At 45.3% G+C, this 26,944-nt stretch overlaps 1 protein-coding gene across 5 annotated transcripts in view; it reads left to right on the top strand.

Moving 5' to 3' along the window:
- The window catches only part of adgrg6 (adhesion G protein-coupled receptor G6), a 161,718-nt gene that overhangs the window by 127,343 nt on the left and 7,431 nt on the right, over window positions 1-26,944 (top strand). For 4 of the 5 annotated variants that reach the window (XM_073050438.1, XM_073050437.1, XM_073050435.1 and 1 more), the window contains 8 exons: window positions 2,940-2,985; window positions 5,534-5,640; window positions 7,037-7,164; window positions 8,326-8,594; window positions 10,403-10,505; window positions 12,219-12,502; window positions 13,384-13,485; window positions 14,466-14,615. In XM_073050438.1, the coding sequence (XP_072906539.1) occupies window positions 2,940-2,985; window positions 5,534-5,640; window positions 7,037-7,164; window positions 8,326-8,594; window positions 10,403-10,505; window positions 12,219-12,502; window positions 13,384-13,485; window positions 14,466-14,615 (1,189 nt within the window). Of the gene's footprint in view, window positions 1-2,939; window positions 2,986-5,533; window positions 5,641-7,036; window positions 7,165-8,325; window positions 8,595-10,402; window positions 10,506-12,218; window positions 12,503-13,383; window positions 13,486-14,465; window positions 14,616-24,095; window positions 24,149-26,944 lie in introns of all 5 variants that reach the window. The other variant, XM_073050439.1, reaches the window with a different exon arrangement.

Genomic DNA, 26,944 nt, shown 5'->3' with positions numbered 1-26,944 from the left:
AACACAACCGGTTCCCCCCCCCCGTGGAACACCACTAGTCACCTGCAGCCAACCAGAAAGGGCTCCCTTTATTTGGACACTTTGTCTCCTGCCAGTCACACACTGCTTTCTCCATGCCAGAATCTTTCCTGTAGTACCATGGGCTTGTAGTTTGTGGAGCAACCTCATATGTGGCACCTTTTCAAAGGCGTTATGAAAATCCAAACATACAACATCAACCGATTCTTCTTTGTCTATCCTGTTTGTTATTTCTTCAAAGAATTCCAACAGATTTCTTCGGCAAGATTTTCCCTTGGGGAAACCATGCTGACTACAGCCTATTTTATCATGTGCCTCAAAGTACCCTGAAACCACATCCCTAACAATTGACTCCAATATCTTCCCAGCCACTGAGGCTAGACTAGGTTCCTTTCTTCTGCCTCTCTCCCCTTCTGAAGAGTGGAGTGACATTCGTAATTTTACAGTCTTCCGGAACCATTCCAGAATCCAGTGATTCTTGAAAGATCATTACTAATGCCTCCATGATCTCTTCAGCCACTTCTTTTAGAACTCTGGGGTGTACACCGTCTGGTCCAGGTGACTTATCTACCTTCAGACCTTTCAGTTTCTCAAGAACCTTCTGCCTAGTAATGTTAGCTTCACACATTTCATGACCCCTGACACCGAGAGCTTCTACCACACTAGTAGTGTCTTCTACGATGAAGACCAATGCAAAATACTTACTCAGTTCATCTGCCATTTCTTCGTCCCCAATACTATCTCCAGCATCATTTCCAGTTGTCCAATATCCACTCTTACTTCTCTTTTACACTTTATGTATCCGAAGAAACTCTTTAATATACCTTGGTTAATGGTAGAAGTCCATGGCATAAGAAAGTTTGTGACCCCCTGCTATAAGACATAGGAGCAGAATTAGGCTATTCAGCCCATTGAGTCTGCTCTCCTATTCCATCATGGCTCATTATTATCCCTCTCAACCTCATTCTCCTGCCTTCTCCTCATAACATCTGACACCCTTACGAATCAAGAACCTATAAATCTCTTCTTTAAATATATCCATCGCCTTGGCCTCCACGGGCGTCTGTAGCAAAGAGTTCCATAAGGTTACGCTGACCTTTAACCTACTTCAATATCTATCTAACCCTTCCCTCCTACTTAGCCCTTCATTTTTCTATCATCCATGTGCTGATCTTGGAGCTTCTTAAAAGTCCCTAGTGCATCTGCCTCTACCACTCCACCTGTCAGGACATTCCAGGCACCCACCACTCCCTCTGACATCTGCCCCTATGCTTTCCTCAAATCACCTTTAAATTATGCCCTCCTGTATTAGCCATTTCCTCCTTGAAGAAAGGCTCTGGCTCTCCACTTGATTTATGCCTCTTATCACCTTAAGCATTTCTATTAAATCACCTCTCATTCCCCTTCAGTTTAAACACAAAGTACTGGAAGGACTCAGCAGGTCAGGCAGCCTCTGTGGAGAGAGAGAGAGGGGAGGTCGATGTCTTGCGTCAAGACATTTGATAAGGACCTGAATCATCGATTCAGCATCCACAGGCGCTGGTCGACACCCTGAGTGCCTCCAGCAGTTTGCTTTTTGCTCAGATTCTGGCATCTGCAGTCCCTTGTGTCTCCACCAGGCAGCTTGTCGGGTAAACCAGCTGTCACAAACCTCTCACTGGCCTAGTTATTGAACACCCAGCTTTCTCCACTGGTTCTGGTTTGTCTGGTATTCAATACCAGTAAATACCAGTGGGTGGCACTGCAGTCATAGGTAAAGAGGCACAGCTCACCTCTGCCCTCTGCAGGTAAGTGATAGTGCTGCAACACTTAATTTCGGAATCTTCATGCTGAATCAGGATCAGGTTTATTATCACTGGCATTCAGTATGTCGTGAAATTTGCCGATTTACACCAACAGTACAGTGCAATACATAAAAAATACTATAAGTTATAATATGAAATATATAAAAAATCAAATGAATAGTGTAATATAAGAACAAAGCTACCGAAAGCATGTGAGTTTCCTCTGGGTGCTGTGGTTTCCTCCCATATTCCAAAGATGTAATTTGGGTGTAATTGGGCATCACAGGCTTGTCAGGACAGAAGGCCCTGTTACTGTGCTCTATCCCTAAATAAAGTTACGTAAATAAATAAACAGTGCAAAAAAAAACAATGTAGTGTTCATGGGTTCATCTGATGGTGGAGGGAAAGAAGCTGTCCCTAACATCTTCAGTGTGGGTCTTGAGTTTCCAGTACCTTCTCCTGATGAGGAGAGGCATTTCCTGAAAGGTGATGGCACCTAATAACGGATGCCACCTTCATGAGATATCGGCTTTTGAAGATGTCCTCAGCGATGTGGAGGCCCGTGCTCGTGGTGCAGCCGGCTGAGTTTGCGACCCTCTGCAGCTTTTTCTGTTCCTGTGCATTGGAGTCTCCATACCAGATAGTGATGCAACCAGTTAGAATGCTCCCCAGTGTATACCCGTAGAAATTTAATAGAGCCTTTCGTGACATACCAGATCTCCTCAAACTCCTAATGAAATGTAGCCAACACCATTCTCTCGCCTTCATTACCAATCAAGAACCTATCATCTCTGCCTTAAATATATCAGGTACTTGAACTCTAGAGACCTCTGTGGCAACAGTTCTGCAGGGTCACAAGTCTCTGGCTGAAGAAATTCCTCCTTATCTCTGTTCTACAGGGACGCTCTTTTTTTCTGAGGCTGTGATCTTTGATCCTATTAGTATCTTGTAGCTATATTCCAGCTCTGAAACTCTCCTACTTCTGAAATCATCTGTCATGTCTTTCATATCCAACAATGTGTACTTCACTTGCTGTTAACACACTTGAAATTCACAGATGGCACCGCGTTAATGTGAGTTGAATGTCATATTCTAAGTTGTAATGTAGTGAGAACTTGCTTCTTGTCTCTTTAACAGGAGAATTTTAAGCCACTCTGCGCCTTCTGGGACTTGACACTGAACAGTAAGTATTTGTCATTTTCCGACCTAACGTATGAAGAGCGTCTGATGGATGTGATGGTACAGGAGAGGCCATTCAGCCCTTTGAGACTGTTCCATCAATCAAACAATAGGATCATAGATGTAACATTATATTCTGTACTTTTTGCGACAGTTGGTAAAATTCCATCCTTGCCGGAACATACTGGTGCAATTTTACACTGGCATGATTGAGAGCATCCTCATGTCAGCCATTTTCTGTCTGGTTTGGTGCATGCAGCATCTTCTCACAATAGATGAAAACTACAGCAAACTGTCAGGTCACATGTGTCCATTGAAATTCTGCAGTGATAGTAGATAGTAGCCATTAATTATTACTGCTTCAAGACTGATCCACTATACAATATGATCATAGATGGTCCTCCATTGCCATACCATACTCCCACTCTTTGCCCATGCACCTTACCATCTTCTGGGTGTCTAAAAATCTATCCGCCCTCTCCTTTAATATATCCATTGATGCCCACCTCCTGGAATAGAGAATTCCACAGGTTTCCATTCCTCTGATTGAAGGAATTTCTCCTCAGCTCAGTCCCATTGCGCTCAGCAGCTGGAGGACCAGGTTTGGGCTTTGTTTCTAAGGAACAGTGTGCTGGCCTTGGAGAAGATACAGAGAAGGTTCACAAGGATGATCCCAGCGTTTATATTTCAGGGTGATAGATTCATGATTAGTTGGGGAATGAAGGGTTGCAGGAGAAGGCAGGAGACTGAGGCTGAGAGAGAGAGAGAGAATGGATCAGCCATGATGAAATAGCCGAGCAGACTCGATGGGCCAAATGGCCTAATTCGGCTCCTATATCTTGTGGTCTTAATGTCTCAGGGCCTGTTCGGAAGGATGATTGGGTTTGTCCTTGAAACCCTTTTAAAGATTAGCTTTATTTGTCGTAGGTACATCAAAACATCCAAAGCATACAGTGCAGTGACGGTTTGCACTGATCCTGAGGCAGCCCACAAATGTCCTCACACTTCGGGCACTAACAGAGCATGCCCACAACGTGCTAACCCTAACCTGTATGCATTTGGAATGTGGGAAGAAACTGGAGCACCCAGAGGAAACCCCCATGGTCACGGAGGAAATGTGCAAACTCCTTACACGCAGTGGAGGGAACTGTGTCTGGATCCCTGGCACCGTAAAGCGTTGCACTAATCACAATACTACCATCCCATCTCTGCACCTTAACACCTTTTCTGTCTAGAAATCTGTCCACCTACAGTACTTCTTCAATACAATAAGTGATGCTATCCTCTAGGGATAGAACAGTCCTCGAGTTTGTGTCCTCTTACTTATTTTTTCTTGGGCCCTTAGCTCCCAGGGGAGCATAGACCATCGATGACCTGCCATCTCCATCGATGTCGATGGTCTGGTTGGAGTTCATCAATGCTTCTGCAATCTATTGCACCCACTGTACAGGAGACTGTCTTATCCAACCTCACCAGAGCCCTGTTGGCTGGCCTTACCCGCTTTCGTCTCTCATGACAGGGATGTAGGGTTAGACTTTGAGAGGCTTTCTTCCTCTGAGTGAAGGAATTTCTCCTCATCTCAGTCCCATTTGGAATCTCTGCAGCTGGAGCAACTTTAGCCTCATACTTAAGGAGCAATGTGCTGGCCCTAGAGAAGGTCCCAAGGGGGTTCACAAGATTGATCTGATATAACCATATAACAATTACAGCATGGAAACAGGCCATCTTGCCCCTTCTAGTCCATGCCGAACACTTACTCTCACCTAGTCTCACCGACCTGCACTTAGCCCATAACCCTCCATTCCTTTCCTGTCCAATATACCTATCCAATTTTACTTTAAATGACAATACCGAACCTGCCTCTACCACTTCTACTGGAAGCTCATTCCACACAGCTACCACTCTCTGAGTAAAGAAATTCCCCCTCATGTTACCCTTAAACTTTTGCCCCCTAACTCTCAAATCATGTCATCCCAGGGATGAAAAGCTTAGCAAATGAGGAGTGTTTAATGTGTCTGGGCCACACTCAATGGAGTTCTGAAGGATAATGGAGGGATCTCATTGAAACCTACAAGATACTAAAGGCCTAGACAGAGTAGACAAGGAGAGGATGTGTCCATCGGTAGGAGAGCCTAGGATCTGATAGCACAGCCTCAGAGTAAAGGGATGTCCACCTAAAACTGAGATGAGGACGAAATATACCAGCTACCGGGTGGTGAATCTGTGGAATCTGTTGCCATGGTAGGCAGTGGAGGCCAAGTCACCCAGTATACTTCAGACAAAGGTTAATAGATTGTTGATTGGTAATGGGGAGGAGGTGGGAGAATGAGGTTGAAAGAATCTAAGATCAAGCATGATAGCGTGGTGGAGCAGAGTCAATGGGCCAAATGGCCTGATTCCGTTCCTTTATCTTGTGGCCTTGTAGTTCTATCCTTTATCTGTGAGAGTAACCCTAGACATGTTAGCTGAAGGAAATAACTCCTTGTGCCCAACCTGTTGAGTCTAGCAGGGGTTCAGTGTCAATTCATCGCCCTGTAACTCCTCCTTTGCAGATGAGAGTGGTGGATGGAGCACCCAAGGGTGTGAGGCTGATCCAGGGTCCAATGCCAATGAAACCATCTGCCTGTGCAATCATCTGACCCACTTTGGAATATTGCTGGTAAGAACCCTTTTTTTACTCAGGGTGGGGGAAATGTCGGGATGCTTGGGCGTTGTCTGCAGGGTGATGGTAAGAGCAGAATAATGGGCTAGCATAGTTGGAATGGGGCAAATAGCCTTAGAAGCGTCCAGCTTCTCTTACTATGCCTGCTCCGCTACCTACTCTCCTTTCACCTCTCACCTGGTCTCCCCTATTACCTGCCAACATGTACTCATCCCCCGCCCCCACCTTTTTATTCTGTCTTCTGCCCCCTTCCTTTCCAGTCCTGATGAAGAGTCGTGGCCCAAAATGTGAAAAGATGAAAGATTAGATAAAGATTAAAAATTAGCTTTATTTGTCACGTGTACATCGAAACATTGAAGTATACAGTGAAGTGCATCTTCTGTGTCAACAGCCACCAGAGTCCGAGGATGTGCTGAGGTCAGCCTGCAATGCCGCTGTGCTTCTCACAGCACGCCCACAACTCGCTAACTCTTCTGCTACTAGCTTCTGCTTGCAATACTGTTTGTTTCAATTTTCCTTTCTTCTATCAACACATTATAAAACCACCGTGAAGCAGCAGGTTCTGTGCCTCTTTCCTGACTTCCAAAAGAACCTTTGGTTGAAACGTCAGAGTCCAGCGGCCCTCTAGTAACCCACATCATGATAAGTGTTCTACACAAGCTCAGCATACTGGAAGTACTTGCCACCGGGCTGAAGGACAGATTTGATCCTGCTGTTATAAGGCTATTGAATAGTCCCCTAGGGCGATTTAAAAAAAAGACCCTTGGCCTCACACCTGTGACCTTGTACCTTGCTGCCAACCTGCACTGCTCTTTCTCTGTAAGTGTAACACTTTATTCTGCGCTCCGCTATTGTTTTCCCTTGTTCTTCCTCGACGTTCTGTTGTAATCAAACAGCCTGTTCAGTCAGATGGCTTTTGCAAAGTGAAGTTTTTCACTGTACCTTGGTACGTGCGACGATACTAAACCGATTTACCAACTCCAGTAACTGGGTACAGTGTAGGATTAGTGACAGCGAGATGTTCTAAAACTGAAGAGGTTTCCTTTGTTTATCATGCGTACAGTGAAGTGCATATTTTACATTAATGAGCAACGCAGTCCGAGGGTGTGTGGGGAGCAGATTGCAAGTGTCACCACACCTCTGGTGACAACACATTGTCCCTACAACTTACTGACACTAACCGTTAGTGCGCCTTTGAACTGTGGGAGGAGACTGTAGTGCCTGGAGGAGACCGTAGTACCCGCAGGAACTCTACGTGGTCACAGGGAAAATGTACGGACGTGGCGGGAATTGAACCCTGCTCATCGGCGCTGTGAAGCGTTGTGTTAACTGCTATGCGACCGTGACGCCCTGCTACTGACCTGCACTTATCACGGGTTTTCTCCACTTACAGGACATCTCGGGAACAGCCCAACAGATCGATCCGCTTAACAGGAAGATCCTGACCTTCATCACTCACATCGGATGTGGGATCTCAGCTATCTTCTCAGCGACTACACTTCTTACATACGTGGCCTTTGAGTGAGTAATGGAGGTGGTGTAGGCAGCAGAATCGGGATCTACAAACAACCTGCTGAGGGAACTCAGTGGATTGAGCAGCATCTGTTGGCGGGGGTGGGGGTGGGAGGATGGAGAAGGAATTGTTGATGTTTTGGGGTCCTGATGTGGGGTTTTAACCCGAAACATCAACAATTCCTTTTCCTCCCTCATCCCCACGGATACTGCTTGACCTGCTGCTCTCTAATCCAGGCAGCATCCTGCTGAACCTCTTCTGCATCGTCGCCTCACATCCTTCCTGTAATGGGGTGACCAGAATTGACTACATCAGACATGGCCTAACATGAAGCTGTAATATTAACACGAAAAAACACCGCAAGAATGGCCTAATTCTGCTCCTATAGAAGTATAGGAGTTGGGATGTAATGTTAAAATTGTACAAGGCATTGGTAAGGCCAAATTTGGAGTATTGTGTACAGTTCTGGTCACCAAATTATAGGAAAGATGTCAACAAAATAGAGAGAGTACAGGGCAGATTTACTAGAATGTTACCTAAGTTACAGAGAAAGGTTGAACAAGTTAGTTCTTTATTCTTTGGAGCATAGAAGGTTGTGGGAGGGGGGACTTGATAGAGGTACTTAAAATTACGAGGGGGATAGATAGAGTTGACGTGGATAGGCTTTTTCCATTGAGAGTAGGGGAGATTCAAGCAAGAGGACATGAGTTGAGAGTTAGGGACTCATGTTTAAGGGTAACATGGCTCCAGGACAACATTCCACGCACCATCAAGTTACAGGCCAGGCCTCTTAGGGACTTGTGCTGTTGTTTTATTTATTTAGTAAGTGCAGAACAGACCCTTCCGGCCTAGCAAGCTGTGCAGCACTATTCTTATCACAGGACAATTTATAATGACCAATTAACCTGCTAATCTGTACATCTCTGGACTGTGGGAGGAAACACACATAGTCACATGGGAAACAGACAAGCTCCTTACAGACAGTGCTGGAATTGAACTCCGAACTCTGACACACTGAGCTATAATAACATTGTGCTAACTTCTACACTCCTATGGTGCCCCATTCAGAGCAATGTCTTCTCAGTTTTTAGATATGATGTTGAATTTCTTCAAGTTGATTTTATTGTTATCTTTGAAGCGTCTGGAGTAACAGGTGAATTCTCCTCCAGGAAACTGCGTCGCGACTACCCCTCGAAGATCCTGATGAATCTCAGTGCCTCGCTCTTCTTCCTGAACTTCATCTTCTTGATCGACGGCTGGCTGGCCTCATTCAGAATTGACGGGCTGTGCGTCACTGTGGCGGCATTGCTCCACTTCTTCCTGCTGGCCTCCTTCACCTGGATGGGACTAGAGGCCGTCCACATGTACATCGCCCTGGTCAAGGTCTTCAACACCTACATCAGGAAGTACATGCTCAAGTTCTGCATCGTTGGGTGGGGTAAGTCGGGTCATCTCTCTCGTTGGGGTTCCCTGTTGCTCCTGATTCATTGGTGCTCATTTTGTTCCACCTTGTTTCGTTGTTCTGGGCGTTCCTTTTATTCTGCCTGCACCAGACAGGAAGGAAATGCTGAAGTAAAAGAGAAACTATCTGCTGTGCTGTCTCCTCCAGAAAATTCACCACACTTGTGAAACTCAGCAGTTCTCTGAGAAGTTCCTCAGTCTCACCTGGTCCTTTGTTTCACCTCTTTCTGCTCAACTTTCCTCTGCTTTGCCTGTTTCTTTCTTTGGTCTGCTTCACCTGTCCCCTTGATTCCCCATTCCTTATTTCCCTGTTCCCTTATTTCACCTCTTCCCTTGATTCCCAGTTCCCTAGTTCCCCGTTCCCTTGCTTCCCTCTTCCCTTGTTCCCACTTCCCTCATTTCTCCCTTTCCTTATTTCCCTCTTCTCTCATCTCGCTATTCTCTTGTTTGCCTGGTCCCTTGTTTCACCTGTTCCCTTGATTCCCTCTTCCCTCATTTCCCCGTTCCCTTGTTTCACCTGTTCCCTTGATTCCCTCTTCCCTCATTTCCCCGTTCCCTTGTTTCACCTGTTCCCTTGATTCCCTCTTCCCATGGTTCACCTGTTCCCCTGTTTCATTATTCCGCCTGTAGTTGAGACCATAAGATATAAAGCAGAATTCAGCCATTTGGCTCATTGAATCTGCTCCACCATTTCATCATGGCTGATCCAATTTTCCTCTCTGCCCCAGTCCCCTGCTTTCTCCCTGTATCCCTTCATGCCCTGACCAATCAAGAATTTGTTCTGTTTTGCCAGTCTCTTTTGTTTCACTTGTTCCTTTGTTCTAGTTGTTTCATGTTTGCTTCTTTCTTTGTTCTACCCATTCTTCATAAATTGTCACACCATCACAAACTATCACATCTTCATATGCCATCACACCATAAGAAACAGTCATACCAACACACCATTGGAAGCTATTACACCTTCATACAGCATCACACCATTACACCCAGAAAATGACACAATACACACATCATGACAAACCATCACACACCATCACAAACTGTCACATATCACAAACTGTCACATATCACAAACTGTCACACACCATGACAAACCGTCTCACATAATGACAACATCACACACCATCACAAACCGTCATTCACCATGATAAACCATCACACACCATGATAAATCATCACACACCATTACAAACCATCTCACACCATGACAAGCTCACATACATCACGAACCTTCACACGTCATCACAACCCGTCACACACCATGACAAAATATCACCCTTTCATATGCCATCATACTGTCAGAAACTATCACACCAATACACACCACCACACACCATTGGTCAACATCACACGCCATCACGTACTGTCCTCATTTGATCTCTACATCCATGAAATCTCCAGAGAACACCTCGCAAAGGGCAGTCGTTCTGGACAGTGGATCACCACCTCCTTGTCAAGGGCAAGAGGGGATGTGTATTAAATGCTGGCCTTCTCAGCAACACTGATATCCTGGGAATAATAAACAACACCTAAATCAGTGTAAGAGAGGAACCTTCTCATAGGTAAGCAGATGGATGAAACAAAAATGTAGGAGGGAAGGGTTAGATTGACCTTAATGTAAGTTAAAAAGTCAGTACAATGTAGTGAGCCAAAGGGACTGGAACATGCTGTGCTGTTCTACGTTCTATCTGCTGTTGATGTGGTTATTCATTCTGCACCTATGTCCCATAACCATCGTGGTGCTGCCCAGGGATTCCATATGTCCTGCACATTGTGTGTTTACAGGGCTGCCGGCACTGGTTGTGGTCATTGTCCTAGCGATCAGAAGGAGCTTCTACGGCCTGTTGCTGTACGGCAAGGATGACAAAGGCTCCGGTTCCTCAGAGTTGTGAGTACCTCCTCTCCGTTGGTTTTATTTGCTTCTGTTGTGGTTCTGCGGGCGTGTGGGGAGGCCGGCGCGTCCAGTGTGGGGGGGAATAACACACCACTGCTGGTGGGTCAGGCAGCTTCAGAAGCGGGCTTATTGGCACTGAGGTCTGAGGTGAAACTTGCTCTACAGTGACAGACATAAAAATCACTATACACTAGGGGGCAGCACAGTAACCTAGTGGTTAGTGGAATGCTGTTACAGAGCCAGCAACCCGGGTTCAATTCCTGCCCCTGTCTGTAAGGAGACTGCACGTTTTCCCCTTGAACACGTGGACTTCCTCTGGTTACTCCTGCTTTCCTCATTCCAAAGACAGGTCAATTGGTTAGAATGGCGTAATCGTGCGGCACAGGCTCGTTGGGCTAGGAAGGTCTGTTACCGTGTTGTGTCTCTAAATAAAGTTACAGAAATAAATAAATAATGTAAAAGACGAATAGTGAGGTAGTTTTTGTGGGTTCGTGGATCGTTCATAAATCTGATAGCGAGGGAAAAAATCAGTTCTTCTAATGTTGAGTGGGGGTCTGTGGGTTCCTGTAACCCCTCCCTGATGGTAGTAACATGAAGAGGGCACGTCTGGGATGGTGAATTTTAATGTTTGGGTTGTAACTCACATCAGATACCCGGACCTGTATCTAAAATTGATGTCTCCTCGTATTTGACATTTCTACCCTGACAAAAGGACTGTGCACCATATCAATATTGTTGCCTGCGTGCAGTGTTTCATTGATTCTATTGTATTTCCTTGTTTGCTGTGAATGCCTGCAAGAAAACAAATCCCAGGGTAGCATATGGTGACATGTCAAGTCAAGTCAAGTCAACTTTTATTGTCATTTCGACCATAACTGCTGGTACAGTGCATAGTAAAAATCAGACAACAATTTTCAGGACCATGGTTTACATGACACAATACAAAAAATTAGACTGAACTACGTAATTAAAAAAACACAGAGAAAGCTACACTAGACTACAGACCTACACAGGACTACATAAAGTACACAAAAACAGTGCAGGGATTACAATAAATAATAAACAGGACAGTAGGGCAATCTCTGAAGAGTTTTGATAATGTCTGGGGTCACCTGTCTTGTCAAGACACTGCCCAGAAGAAGCACTTCCGTAGAAAAATTTGCCAAGGACATTCTTGGTCATGGAAAGACCATGACTGCTCATGTCATATGATAAGGCACATAATGAACTAACAGTATGTCTCATTGTTATTTAGAGTATATTTATGTATTACACTATACTGTCGCTGCAACATTTTTCACAACACGTCTCAGTGATAATAAACCCAATTCTGATTCTAAATTCACCTGATTGTACTAGAAATCCATGCAATAGTGGGATAGAAGCTGTCCTTGAGCCTAGTGGCAGAGGACAGCTCTCAGGCTCTTGTATCTTCTGCCCGATGGGAGAGGAGAAAATACCCAAGGTGGGTGGAGACTTTGAGTATGCTGGCTGCTTTAGCAAGACAGCAAGTATACACAGAGTCAACGGAGGGGGAGGCTGGCTTTGTAGTGAGTGGAGCTGGTTCTGCAACTCCTTGCCGTTTACGTGCAGAGCGGTTGCCGTGAGGCATCGGGATAGGACACTTCAGTGCATTGATAAAAATTGGTGAGATTCAAAGGGGACATTCAGATTTCTTTAGCCTCCTGATCTCTCGCTCTCTTACAGCTGCTGGATCGCTGATGACATCGTCTTCTACGTGACCTGCGTCTGCTACTTTGCTATCCTCTTTCTGATGAACATCTCCATGTTCATCGTGGTGTTGATACAGATTTGTGGAAGGAACGGGAAGAAGAGCAACCGGAACCTGAGGGAGGAGATCCTGCGCAATCTCCGAAGCGTCACCAGCCTGACCTTCCTCTTGGGAATGACGTGGGGCTTTGCATTCTTTGCCTGGGGCCCAGTGAACCTCACCTTCATGTACCTCTTTGCAATCTTCAACTCTTTGCAAGGTATTTGTGAAGAATTCCCTTTTACCTTCCCAGAGGAGTAGAGCAAATGTACGTTTAACGAACTGAGAAGAAGAACATCCATTTAGAACAGAGACGAGGAGGGATTTGCTTAGCCAGAGGGTGGTGAACCTGTGGAATTCATTGCCACAGACGGTTGTGGAGGCTGAGATATTGGGTGCATTTAAAGCAGAAGTTGATAGTTTCTTCATTAGGAAGGGTGTCAAAGGTTATGGGGAGAAGGCAGGAGAATGGCGTTGAGAGGGAAAATAAATCAGGATGATGGAATGTCAGAGCAGACTCGATGGGCCAAATGGCCAAATTCTGCTCCAATGTCTTATGGTCTTTCTGTAGCTCTGCATCATCATCTCAAGCAAAACATTTCAAATGATCATCCAGTGCTTTTGAAAGACCATAAGACTATTCGGGGTGGCATAGTGGCTAGAATAATGCTTCACAGTTCAATTCTCACTCCTGCCTGTAAGGAGCTTGTCTATATGTTCTCCCTGTGACCACGACATTTTCCTCCAGATGCTCCAGCTCCCTCCCTCAGTCGGTCATTGTAAATTGTCCTGTGATCAGGCCAGGGTTACATCAGGGGTTGCTAGGCGTCACAGGGCCGCCCGCAGGAAACCCACGTGGTCTCCGGGAGAATGTAGACAGCTCTTTACAGACGGCGGCAGGAATTGAACCCCAACTGCTGACTGCTGCTGCTGTAATGGCATTGCGCAGATGTGCTGTGCTGCCATGCTGCCCCTGAGCCTGGTGGGACGTGATTACAAAATTATGACAATGGGATTAACATGCGGTTCTTTCTCCAGGGTGACAAGACACCTGCTCAGATTCAGTTTTTAAAACTCATGTTCTCATCTTATCGAACGCAGGCTTCTTCATCTTCGTCTTCCACTGTGCTATGAAGGAAAATGTGCAGAAGCAATGGAGAAGATACCTGTGCTGTGGTAGATTCAGACTTCCAGAAAACTCAGGTATGTGCCAAAGACACCTTCCACTTTTGCCCCCTGTGTCAGGGAAGATGCAAGTGCTTTGACAACCTCCACTAATCTGTTATCTGTTATTCCAGTGTCTGGGATTTCATAAGGATTATCGTCAGGACTGGGAGTTGGGCTTTAGGACTGGAGGGCTTCAGAGATTGGATAGGTTGACAATGTTGTAAAGACTGAAGATGCAAAGAATGTCAAAGATTATGGGAAGAAGGCAAGAAAATGGGGTTGAGAGGGGTAATAAATCAACCATGATTGAATGTCAGTTCAGACTAGATGGGCCAAATGGCCTAATTCTACTTCTATGTCTTATAATCTTATGATTTTCCCCGGGGTATAGCAGGTTGAAGGGTGCCTTATAACGGTTTGTAAAAATCATGAGGAGTACAGAGGTGAGTCGTCAGTCTTTTACCCCAGGAGAGGGAATCAAACACAAGATAGGCCAGGTTGAAGGTGAAGTGGGGTGGGGGGGGGGGGGTGAGTTTACAGGCGACCACCAGAGTAAAATTTTACGCACAAGGCATCTGTGGATATAGAGAATGAAGAGCCAGGGGAAGTGGTAGAGGTGGGTACAATTACAACATTTAAGACAATTAGACAGGTACATGGATAGGAAAGGTTTGGAGCGAAGGTTCCCAACCTGAGGTCCATGGACCCCTTGTTTAATGGTGTTGGTCTGTAGCATAAAAAAGGTTGGGGACACCTGTTTTAGAGGGATATAGGCCAAACATGGGTAAATGGGAATGTTGGTCAGCATGGAAGAGTTGGGCCAAAGGGCCTTTATCACTCCTGCGAATGATAACAGAGAACAGGTAGCAGGGAAACCGATGAGATTATGCCATGAGCTGGCACTGATTTAATGGACTGAATGACCCCCTTTGTGGCAAATATGAGAAATAGCATGGGTGACCTTCCTTCACGAGAGGAACGTTGGGTTACATATTCTTTCCTATCTTCTCTTCCAGAGTGGAGCCGAACAATCACTAACAACACGAAGAAAGTGAGCTCCGACAACCTGGGCAAGTCCCTTTCCAGCAGCTCCATCGGCTCCAGCTCCACCAGCTGGGCCAGCAAGTTCAAGTCCGGCTCCAGCATCTTCAAAAGCAGCGGCAAGGGTGAGGGACATGAGCTCCTTGCCTAACACCTGGATCTTACTGACTAATCCTTACCCCGACCTTTGTCTCTTTTCCAAGATGGTGCTGAGCTGTGGCCCCAGTCGAGGTTGTTGTTTAGTTGCTCTCGGATCAGAGTACGTCGCAAAACCATTTTCATTTTATAATCTTGCTCGAGCTCTCTGGTCTTCTTTCACCAGTCTTTTAAATTTCAACAGTCTCCCTCAAAAGATAATTGGCGGGTCAGCTTTTTTTGTAATGTACTCCAAAACTGTGAAAATCAATATCTAAAACTTTTAAGAGATGAAGACGCTGTTGACGCTTTTAAAAGCCAGCTCAATACCTATTTTTTTAACCTTGCTTTAACTAACAACTTTTTGTCTTATATTTTCATGTTCACTTTGTTTTATTTTCACGTTTGCACTTTATCTGATTGTAAAGCACTTTGAACTACATCATCTGTATGACAAGTGCTCTATAAATAAGATATTATTATTATTATTATTATTGTATTTTTATTTTTTCTCAGCTCAAGCTGGTGAAACCTGAGGTGCTGGCATAGCTAAGCACACTCACTTCTCAATCGCCAGGAACTTTTCAACTATTCTAGTCGTGTTTAGAATTGTGCCTTTCTGAAGATTTACATAGATATTGCTGTGTCAGCCTAATTGTTTAATACTATTGTGTAGTGACTTTGGGGTAATACCCAGTTGCAGATATTACCCTGTTCATGTCCCATAGTCTTAAAATTTCCTCTTTTAATTCAGCATATTTCTGGTGCTTTTCAATTATTGATTTCTGTACATTATCTGTGTTTATTATTATTATTATTATTTTAGTTTGCTTTTTTAAAGTTTGTAGGGATGGCTTTGGGGACAGAGAGGGTGGGGGTTAGGGGTCAGGCTCCTTCACTTTTCATTGGCTCTTCACAACTCTGCATCATCTGGACAGCAATGATCAAATCAAATCAAATTCCAGCTTAATTATCATTCAACCATATATGAATACAGCCGAATGAAACAGTATTCTTCCAGGGCGAGGGTGCAAAGCATAAATAGCAGATTCAAATAGCAAGCACTCAAACCTAGGCACGTCTCCAGCCTGTCATTCCACTGAGCGAACACTGGAGGGCAGCACTGATGGGAGAGGCCTGCTCCCAGCCGAGCATGGACACCATGCTATATCAGTGTCTCCTCTCCTGGACTGCCAGAGCAGGCAAGCCGACGGACGGCATGAAGCCAAGTCCTTGATGCGACTGAGTCCTGATGCATGCATCAAGATGCTCGTTATCGAATGCAGCCCAGCATTCAATACTGTCACCCCCTCAAAACTAATCAATAAGCTCCAAGGCCTTAGCTTCAGTCCCCGCTTGAGCCGTATTCTCAATCTCCTCACTTGCAGACCCCAGTCAGTTTCGATTGGTAAAAACATCTCCTCCGCGATCTCCATCAGCACAGGGCTGTGTGCTTAGACCCCTGCTCTACTTGCCTTATAGTTGTGACTGTGTGGCTAAGCACAGCTCGAATGCCATGTTCAAGTTAGCTGATGACACCACTGCTGTGGGCCAAATCAAAGGTGGTGATGAATCAGCGTATCGGAGGGAGATTGAAATCTGGCGGAGTGGTGTCAGAGCACTAACACAGCAGGATTATTTTCTTCAGGAGATGGAAACCAGAGGCCCGTGAGGCACTCCTCATCAGAGGATCAGAAGTGGAGAGGGTCAGCAACTTGAAATTCCTCGGTGCTATTACTTTGGAGGACCTATCATGCGTCTTGCACGTGTGTTGTGAAGAAAGCACAGCAACACCTCTACTTCCTTAGGAATTTACGAAGATTCAGTATGACTTCTAAAAGTTTGATAAACTTCCAGAGATGTGGCGAGACGGCCAGTGTATGGGACTGAGTGGGATCCAGGATCAGCAATGATGGAATGGCAGAGCAGACTCGATGGGCCAAATGGCCAAGTTCTGCTCCTGTGGTCTTATGGTCTGATGTGAAGGGAGAGAATATTGACTGGTTGCATCACAGCCTGGTTTGGAAGCACCAATGGCCTTGAACAGGAAATCCTACAAAAAGTAATGGACTCAGCCCTGTCCATCTCAGGTAAATCCCTCCCCCCACTGAGCACGTCTGCATGAAACGTAGATGCAGGAAAGCAGTATCCATCATCAGGGACCCTTGCGGGTGCCAGCAGGAAGAAGGTGCAGGAACTGCAGGACTCACACCACCAGGTTCGGGAACAGTTATTAACCCGCAACTATCAGGGTCTTGAACCAGAAGGGATAACTTCACTCAACCTCACTTGCCCCATTATCGAAATGTTCCCGCAAACTCTGAACTCCCTTTCAAGGTCTCTTCATCTCATTTTCTTGATATTTATTGCTTTTTTATTTATTGTTATTATTAATTATTTGGTTTTGTGTTTGCACAATTTTTTGCCTTTTGCCCATGTTGGTGTGGTCTTTCACTGATTCTATTATGGTTAATATTCTTTCGTGGACAGCTTCAGCGTGCCCACAAGAAAATGAATCTCAGGGTTGTACGTGGGTACAGACATGTGCTTTGATAATAAATTTACTTTGAACTTTGAGATTAGGGTTTAGAGACAGGGATGTGGAGGGGAGGAGGGAGGGGGTGGAATTAGAAGGCCAGGCCAGAGTGTAAGCTTCTGGTCCACATTCAGAAGCCAGCGATGCAGACGTGGGACATCCAGACTTAGGTGTCGGGCTGGAAGTCCATTGTCAACGAGGGCTGCTGAGGACGACGCCCGAGGGTCGAATCGGAAATCCGGAATTTGAAGTGCACTGGCGGGAAACTTAATCTGTGAATCGCTACGGGACTGCTGGGGAAGTCTGAGGTCCAATGTCTGTGAGTCCAAGTCCGCGGCCTGAACCCTGCCCTCGGGTTGAAGTTGTGTGTGTGCACGGGTGGAAGGGAAAAAACCGGGCTTGTTTTGCTGTTGTTGTTTTGTTGTTTGTTGTGTTTTATCTTATTGTATTCTGTGTTGTTCTGCTGAACATTGTGGGTACACTATGTTGGCACCTGAATGTCTGGTGGCATTGTGGGCAGTCCCTGGCACAGTCTCATGTGTGTTGATTGTTAAAGCAAGCAACACATTTCATTGTATGTTTTGATGTAAATGTGATAAATAAATTTGAATCTTGAATTTTGAATCTTAGTTCATTCCTTTCACATCAAAGATTCAGCTTCTTCATTTCTTCCTTCAGCTCGTCAGGAACACTGCCTCTGTCGTTATTTGTCCTCTGCCAAATACAGGTTGTCTGGGTTATGAACGCCCAATTTATGGACCCTCCTACATAAGAATGAACTCTCGTAATATTATTAAATTCAAATGTCTGGCATGCAGTACATCAGACTAGGTTCAGAACCAGATTAAGAATCGAGTTTATTATCACTGACGCATGTGTGAAATTTATTGTTTTGTGGCAGCAGTACAGAGCAAGACATTAAATAAACAGTAGATCAGAATAAGAAATATAGTGGATTCGAGTTAGTTGGGTCACATTGGGACCAGTACATCATGGTGCAATTAAACGTCTGCCCTTATTAGTCAGTTTCATGGAGATAGTTAAAAAAACAAGTTAAGTATTTAAATGAAATAGAACAGAAGCAATACTACTATCGTACTATAAAACTGTGTGTTAGTTCCTAAAATTTATCAATGGACAAATTCATACAGTGTATGCGGCTGCGTTCCGTTGATTAATTGGAAATGAAGAAAATCAGTGCAGAAAATTGATCCATTACGTGATCCATTGCTTTGTTTGAACCCGATCATATTGCATGTTTGTAGCCAAGGAACCACTCAGTGTGGCATGATAAAAGAAAGTCCTGTTTCATCGGCATTGTAGATACCATCTGCATGTGCAAACGTTTTGAAGCAAGTCGGGGAGTTTTGTAGATTTTTGTGTTTCTGCGCTTACAGCATAAGCTCTATCTTTCTCGCCTTGTGCTTTTTTGAATTTAATGTGGTGCCAACACTCCCATCGAGACAACTAACCAAATCTTCATGTCCCAGCTTCTTATCTAGCTCATCTGACTTGTTTTTGTTTAACCTTGGTCCACTGATATGCACATCTCATCCAGGTACAATGGAAAACCATTGACTGAGGTCCTCTTCAACACCTGGCTGTTTTCATGTTCTCATTTTTGGGAATTTTTGTATTATATCTTGCTGATGTATCAGCACACCAGTTATCTCTGGCAGCTGACAATGAGTGGTGTTTGGTGGATTTGTGATCATTTGTTTTTAATTTGGACCCTTGCCAAGATGCCACGAAAAGATTTGACGCTAGCCGAAAAGGTTACCCTACAAGTAGAAGCCATCCATCTAATAGCTTTTAAACTTTTGTATTTGACATCCATCAGCCCAAGCAGTTAACGTAACACAAACACACACAAAAGACGCTATTTAAAAACTGTTCATTCCAAGCACAGTGGAGTGTCTAATGGCCAGACAGTATACGCAACAGACACGAGCTCGAAATGTTTCCTGAACCGTCTCCTGTCCTAATTAAGAGGCATAGAGTCTCAAGTAAACACAGGGAATCCCGGCTGTTTTCTCAATTAATTTTTGTTCTTTAAGAGTTGTCCCAAATTAGCAGCTGCCCTGAATAACCAAAGCTAAATTAACTGAAATCCGCCATGTATGTATATGTACGTACACTGTAAAAATTAGTGCAAAATAAGAGGGAAAATATTCATGGGTTCATGGACCATTCAGAAATCTGATGATGAAGGGGAAGAAGATATTCCTAACACATTGAGTGTGTGTCTTCAGGCACCTGTGCCTCCTCCCTGGTGGTAGTAATGAGAAAAGGGCATATCTTCTTTCTCTTTCCAGCTTATGTAGGGCGTTGAGAAGCCATACGGTGTGTTGGCCTGCATTAGCTGGTGGGCTGAACTCAAGAGCCACGAGTTAGTGTTGCAGCTCTGTTAAACCCTGGTTCGAACACACTTGAAATATGGAGTTCACTTCTGGACGTTTCATTATAGGAAGGATGTGGAAGCTTTAGTGAGGGTGCAGAGATTTACCAGGATGCTGCCTGAATTAGAGAGCATGTTTTCTGAGGATAGGTTGAATGAGCTAGGACTTTTCTCTTTGGAGCTCAGAAAGATGAGAGGTGACCGGATAGAGAAGTACAAGGTGATAAGAGTCATAGATTGAGTGGATAGCCAGGGAATTTTTCTCAGGGCTGAAGTGGCTGATATGAAAGGTCATAGTTTTAAGGGAATTGAAATATAGTATAGGGGGATGTCAGCGGCAGATTTTTTACACAAAGAGTGGTGGGTGCATGGAACATGCTGCAAGATGCGCTGGCAGATGGAGATACATCAGGGGCATTTAATGGACTCTTAGATTGGCATATTGAAGAAAGACAATGGAGGGCTAAGTGGGAACGAAGGGTTAGATTAATCTTTGAGTAGGTTGTAAATGTTCTCTGTACTCTTTTAATCTGATGGATATTTTTCCTTTAGGTAAGTTACCAAAACTGCACACAATACTCCAAATCTGGCCTCACCAATGTCTCATACATCTTGAACACAACATCCTAGCTCCTGTGCTCAGTGTCTGATTTATGAAGGTCCGGCTCTCCACATGACCCTCTCTGCCAGTGTGGCCACGCTGAGGGAATTATGGATCAGTATTCCCAGATCCCTTTGTTCTGTTGCTCTGCACAGAACCCTTCCGTCCACTGTGCAAGTTCTAACCTGGTCTGTCCTCTCAAAGTACAACATCTCCCATAATTTATACAAGACAGTGAAGAGGGAAAAGGGCTGCATAAAACAAGACTTTAGTGCAAACGCCACCAGTCCTGATGAAGGGTTTCGGCCCCAAACATCGACTGTTTATTCCCGCCCATAGATGCTGCCTGACCTGCAGAGTCCCTCCAGTATTTTCTGTTTGTGGTTCAGGGATGTAACAGTGCAAGAGGTGGTCCGTAGGCTAAGGTAAAGTTAGGGTTTTGCAGGTCAGTTCAAGGACCCACATTAGCAGTCCCTGAACCTGGTGGTGGAGGGCCTCGGGCTTTTATGCCTCCTGCCAGATGGTAGCCACAGGAAGAGGGCGTGGCCTGAAAGGTGGGATCCTGATAATACATGCCACCTTCTTGAGGCAGTACTTCCTGTAGATGCTTGCAAACCCCCCCCCCCCCCCCAACACCCAACTTTCCCCACCTCAGAACCATTTAAGATTATTCAACTCAGACCAAAACCTGGACAGGGACGTCCTTGCTCTGGAATGTAACGCGAACCCCCGGTAAGTCAAGCCGTACCTATTTAAGGAGAAACAGAGCCATTGTATTTGTTCAAAGTTCCTTCACCTGAACTGTGACTACAGTGTACTGTGCTCCTTGTAATGGAAGTTCACTGTTACACAATTCACATTTCAGTTCCAAAAGAACTGAGAGAGAGAATAAAAATTTTCTCTTACTGAATTTATGTGTGAAAAAAACAAAATAAACACAAAATGCAAAAGGAACAACTATATCTGTTAATTCTTATAAAGGGTTACGGAAAGTCGTGATATGGAGGGTTTCCTATGGACGCAGCCCTCCTTAATGCACGGGATGTACCATACTCAGGCACAGCGAGTTTTAAGAGAGAGGGGGTGTGGAGAGGAGTGAAGGTCTGTACAGATTAATGGGTAATTGGTTTATTATTCTCACAGATAAGATCTTATTGGGGAACGTAGCTGAGAGTGAAATGGACTAGCCATGCTGAAATGGCAGAGCTGACTCGATGGGCCAAATAAGACTATAAGATCACAAGATATGTAAGCAGAATCAGGCTATGTGGCCCATTGAATCTGCTCCACCATTTCATCATGGCTGATCCATTTTTCCTCTCAGCCCCAGTCTCCTGCTTTCTCCCATATCCCTCATGCCCTGAACAATCACGAATCTATCAACCCCTGCCTCAAATATACATAAAGACCTGGCCTCCACAGCTGCCTGTGGCAAAGAATTCCACAGATTCACTACTCTCCGGCTAAAGTACTTCATCATCGCGTCCTTTCTAAAAGGATGCCCCTCTACTCTGAGGCTGTGTCCTCTGGTCTTAGACCCTCCCACTATAGGAAGCATCCCCTCCACATCCACTCCATCAAAGCTTTTCACCATTCGGTAGGTTTCAATGAAGTCATGCTTCATTCCTCTGAATTCTGGTGAATACAGGCCCAGAGCCATCAAACACCCTTCATATGACAAGCCATTCAATCCTGGAATCATTTCTGTTAAAAAAATCCTGTATCTTATGGTTTCATGTACCGAGATAAAGAGAAGACCTTCTGTTGGCCTACCATTGAGACAGATCATTCCATATATATACATACATCGAGGTAGTACGAAAGGGAAAACAGAAAGCAGAATATAGTGTTACAGAGAAACTGCAGTGTGGGTAGACAATAAGGTAAAGGGCCACGATGAGGTAGGTTGAAGGATTAAATATTCATTTTTATCATATAAGAGATCCATTCAAGCGTTTAATAACTTGAGGATACGTGCTGTCCCTTGAGCCGAGTAGTATGTACTTTCAGGAATTGGTATCTCCTGCCTGATGCGAGGGGGGAGAAGAGAGAATGAGTGGGTTGGGAGGGGTTCTTAATGATGTTGACTGTTTTCCCAGGGCAGCAGGAAGTGGTGGACGGAATCAACTGAGGGGAGGCAGATCTTAAGAAAACAAGAGATTCTGCAGATACTGGAAATTTTAAGCAATGTGCTCAAAATGTTGGAGGAACTCAGTGGGAGTTGAGACCGGCTGAGTTCTTCCAGCATTTTATTTGTGTTACAATATAGGAGAGGTTTGGTTTTCGTGACAGACTGGGCTGTGTCCACAACTCTTTGCAATTTCCTGCTGTCTTTGTGGATAGCAGCCAAGATTAAAAGACGAGATGAACGATAGACACAAGGGATTCTGCAGATGCTGGAAATCCAGAGCAACACACACAAACTGTTGGAAGAACTCAGCAGGCCAGGCAGCATCTATGCAGGAGAATAAAAGTCGACTTATTGGCTGAGACCCTTCACCAGGTCCGGAAAAAAGGAAGCGGGGAAGAAACCTACCAGATTGTACTCCTCCGCCTCCCCACAACTTCTCATTCTGGCCTCTGCCCTCCAGTTTTGTCTGTGTGGGCTTTGCACGTTCTCTCTCTGACCTCTGGAGGCACCAGTTTTGTCCAAAGGCTTGCGGTTCGGGAGGTTCATCGATCACTGCAAATTGTCGGTGAGCGGTAGAACCTGGGAGGGAGCTGATTGGAAAATGTGGGGAGGTGAATCGGGGCCAGAGCAGGGTTAGAGAAAGAAGGTTAACACAAGAGTTCTGCAGATGAGGGAAATCCAGAATAACACAAAATGCCAAAGGAACTCCACAGGTCAGGCAGTCCTGATGAAGGATCTCGGCCCAAAATGTCAACTGTTTATTCCTCTCCACTGATGCTGCCTGACTTACTGCATTCGTCCGTGGAAGGCATGGTAAGGTAAGTGTTAATTAATGTCTAGGCAAGCATAGAGTGCAGACAGTCCAGGCAAGAAAGATCTTTGAAGAACATCGTTTCCCTTTGCACAGCAGCAAACCGGAGCCATCAGGCTTACCAAGACCAGATGACAATGTAGCAGAGAGATGCAAAGGGCACACACGCCAACTGAGGGACAATTGTTTTACTAATTGGTAGCTTGTAGTTTCTATTGGGTCAGCTGGTAGTGTAGTGGCATCAACATTGGACTCCAAGGCAGATGGTCCTGAGTTCAAGACTGGCTGGCTCCCAGCCTGGGCAGCAGCAGTATCTGTGGGGAAGAAAGGCCTGGCAGTCTCCTTCTGCATCTTGCCATGAAAACCCTATGGTCCATGAGGTCACGAAGAATCAGACTCGACTTAACGACTGAACAACAACATTGTTTCTATTGATTTCTAGCACCTGTATTGTGAATGGCAATTAATCTTGAAAATGAGGAATTTGAACATGCACAAGGTTATCGATGGGCAATATCCATAACTGCTGATCAATTCTGTATAAAAATGGCATTTCTCTGTCCAGACACCAAAACATTCTGGATACAGAGGGCACGCCGTTCTCCATGTGCACAAGTAGAATAGAGTGTGGTTAAGAAACAAAAGCAGGTTGTCAGAGTTGTCAGAGCCCAGTTAATCGGTGATGACACCATCAGCATTCTGTGTGCATTACTTCAGAGCAGGATGGACAGTGAGCAGGGATTTGATGGGCCAAAGAGCCTGATTCTGTTCAGTCTCTCAATGCTTCCAGATTGTTTGGTTGCTGCTGCAGGTGGGAGTTGGCGGTGCGTGAATAAGCTATTGTTCTCTGCACGGTACCGCAGTGACCGCGCCTTCGCTAAGCTGCAAACCAACTGACGCTGCATGAATGCATGTCTGTTTTTGAAGGACACGGGTGCTCTGTATGCTGTCACGCCATTCTGAATAACATCTATTGATGTGTTTCTGGAACAGGATGAGGCCTTCTGAGAATTTGTCCCTGTGCAGAGATGAGTTCCCCTTCAAAGGTAAAACATGTTGCGTAACCACCATTGCTTGGTCACCAATGGCTGCAGTCATCTTGCGTTGATGGGGTGTCCAGTTGCTCTGGCCCACGGCAAATGACCATTGCACGCAGCCGGTAGATGGGTGCAAGTGGGAGACATTCCCCTACGCTGTTGGTTGAGGTTCTGTGCTCTTGCTTGGCTTGGTGCATCCGTAGCTGGGAGGCCACTTCCCTCCCGGCGTGGTGGTGTGGAGATGTTGCACTTCCAGCCTTCTGCCTGAAGCCGCTTCTGCGCCGAGCTGGCCGCCGCTGATTGGCCGCGTGCATGCTCGACGACCGAGGGTTCGAGGAGTTCGGGTTCTGTGCATGCTTCATAAATGCAAGAGGTTCTTCAGGTGCTGGAAATCCAGAGCAGCACACACAAGGTTTCCAGAGGAGCTCAGAAGGGCAGGCAGCATCTATGGAGAGGAATAAACAGTTGGTGTTTCACTTTGGTACCCTTCATCAGGACTGGAGAAGAAGGGGGAAGAAGTTATTGTCATTGTTGGTCTTTCTCATGCACTGTGTATTGATTTGATCAGTCCTGATGAAGAACCTCATTCTTTATTCCCTTCCTCAGATGCTGCCTGACCTGCTGAGTTCCTCCGGCGTTTTGTGTGTGTTGCCGTGCATGGTTCAGGTCTCTTTCGTAGCGTGCCTTTCTCTATCCCACCTCTGTGCACTCTCCCTTTTCTTACATCTTGGAACCTTGACTGGCTTTGGGTCCTTCTTGCCAGGGTGTTCTTGGTCGCTGCATGTGTCGTGGAGGTTCGATGTTTTACTAGGGTCACTGCTCATGGAGTTGGGTGGCAAAGAGGGTTTTGTTCCTCTGCTGCGCACTGGGACAATGCAAACCTTCCTTCAAACATTCTACTCTTGGATATAATGTAGTCATGTTCAGGAAAGAGCAATTAACCAAAGGTTTCTGCTCACCAAGTTCAAGCTCATTGACATTCAGTGGTATACATGTATACCACCAAACGAAACAATGTTCATCTGGACCAAGGTGCACAACACAGTACATATAGCTCACACACGATACATAAAGTAGCATTATCACAAATAGAATACGTAGAGTAGAACAGCACAGGGACAGGCCCTACAGCCTGCAACGTTGTGCCAATCCAATTAAATGGGCAACCTTAGAATTCCCCTCTGCCTACACAATGTTCAAATCATTCCATTTTCCTCACAATCATGTTCCTCTCTGACTGTGTGAGTTTCCTCCGGGTGTTCCATTTTCCTCCAGTCCAAAGGCGTATTGGTTAGGAGGTTAATTGGTCATTGTAAGTTGTCCTATGATTAGGCTAGAGTTCAATTAGGGGTTGCTGGGAGGTGAGGCTCAAAGTGCCCAAAGGGCCTATTGCACGCTGTATCTCAATAATTAAATAAATTAATTTCTTATGGTCTTACTATAAGATGCAAGGGCCAAATTGAGGTAGACTGAGAAGCCAAATGCCCATCTTATTGTACTGGGGTCTTGTAACGGCTGGTTAGAAACTGTCCCTGAGCCTGGTGGTACCTGCTTCTATGTTTTTGTATCTTCTGTTGGATGGCGGGGGGTGGGGGGGAGAAGAAAGAACGTCTGGGGTGGGGGGAGTCTGATGATGTTGACAGTGAGAAGATGGGATCCATGGAATGGGAGAACGGTTTCCATGAATTGCCGAGCTGAACCCACAAATCTGTGCCGTTCCCTCCAATCGGGCAGAAAAGTCGCCATACCGACCCATGCTGCGTCAGGATCCGGACGCCTTCTGTGGGGCACCGATGAGGGTCAAAACGATGTGCTGCATTCTCCCGGGGAAGCAGACCCACTGGTGAGCTTCCTAGGCCGTGTACTCCAGGAAGCAGGGAGCCACAGAACATAGAGCCAGGAAGAGGCCATTTGGCCTTGACATTCTCCGTCAATGCTCCTGTTTGGCATTTGAGATAACTTAGGACGTAGGACATGGGCCATGAAGCAGGAACGGGAACAGAATCAGAATCGGGTTTAGTATCCCTGGCATATGTCATGAAATTTGTTGTTTGTCAGCAGCAGTACATGATAATAAAAAACTACAATCTACAATCAGGAATATATATAAAATATCAAGTAGGTAAGTAGTGCAATGAGAGCAAAAAAAAAAAGAGAAAAAAGTAGTGAGGTAGTGTTCATGGGTTCACTGTCCGTGTAGAAATCTGATGGCAGAGGGGAAAAACTTCTGAAACATCAAATCTGTCTCTTCAGGCTCCTGTAACGGTAGCAGTGAGAAGAGGGCACGACCTGGGTGATGGGGGTCCTTAATGATGGATGCTGCCTTTTTGAGGCATCGCCTTTTGAAAGCATCCTCAGTGCTGGAGGGGCTATTACCCATGGTGGAGCTGCCTGAGTTTACAACTTGCTGCCCATCTAGCTTGAGCTGATGATGATTCCAGTCTGACTAATCATATCTAGCTGTACATGGTCTACCTCCCTCAATTCCCTCTTTATTCACGTCCCTGTCTAAAAGCCTCTTAAATATTACTGTTATGTCTGCTTCCACCTCCTTCGCTGATAGTGTGTTCCAGGCACCCGCCACTGCTTCAGAAAAGAAATCCCTGCCCTCCAGCATCACCTACACAAACACAAGAGATTCTGCCGATGCTGGAAATCCTGAGCAACACAGACAAAATGCTGGAGAAACTCAGCAGGTCAGGCAGCATCTGTGGAATGGAATAAGCAGTTGATGTTTCATGCTTAAATTCTTCATCTGGATTGTGAGTCCCTCTGCTACCACACTGAGAACATGTCTTGGCCCTA

Source organism: Hemitrygon akajei, chromosome 7 (genome assembly GCF_048418815.1).
Source record: "Hemitrygon akajei chromosome 7, sHemAka1.3, whole genome shotgun sequence".
In the NCBI taxonomy this organism is placed as follows: Eukaryota; Metazoa; Chordata; class Chondrichthyes; order Myliobatiformes; family Dasyatidae; genus Hemitrygon; species Hemitrygon akajei.
Note: the sequence above shows the minus strand (reverse complement) of the source record. Positions and strands in the feature narration are given on the sequence as shown.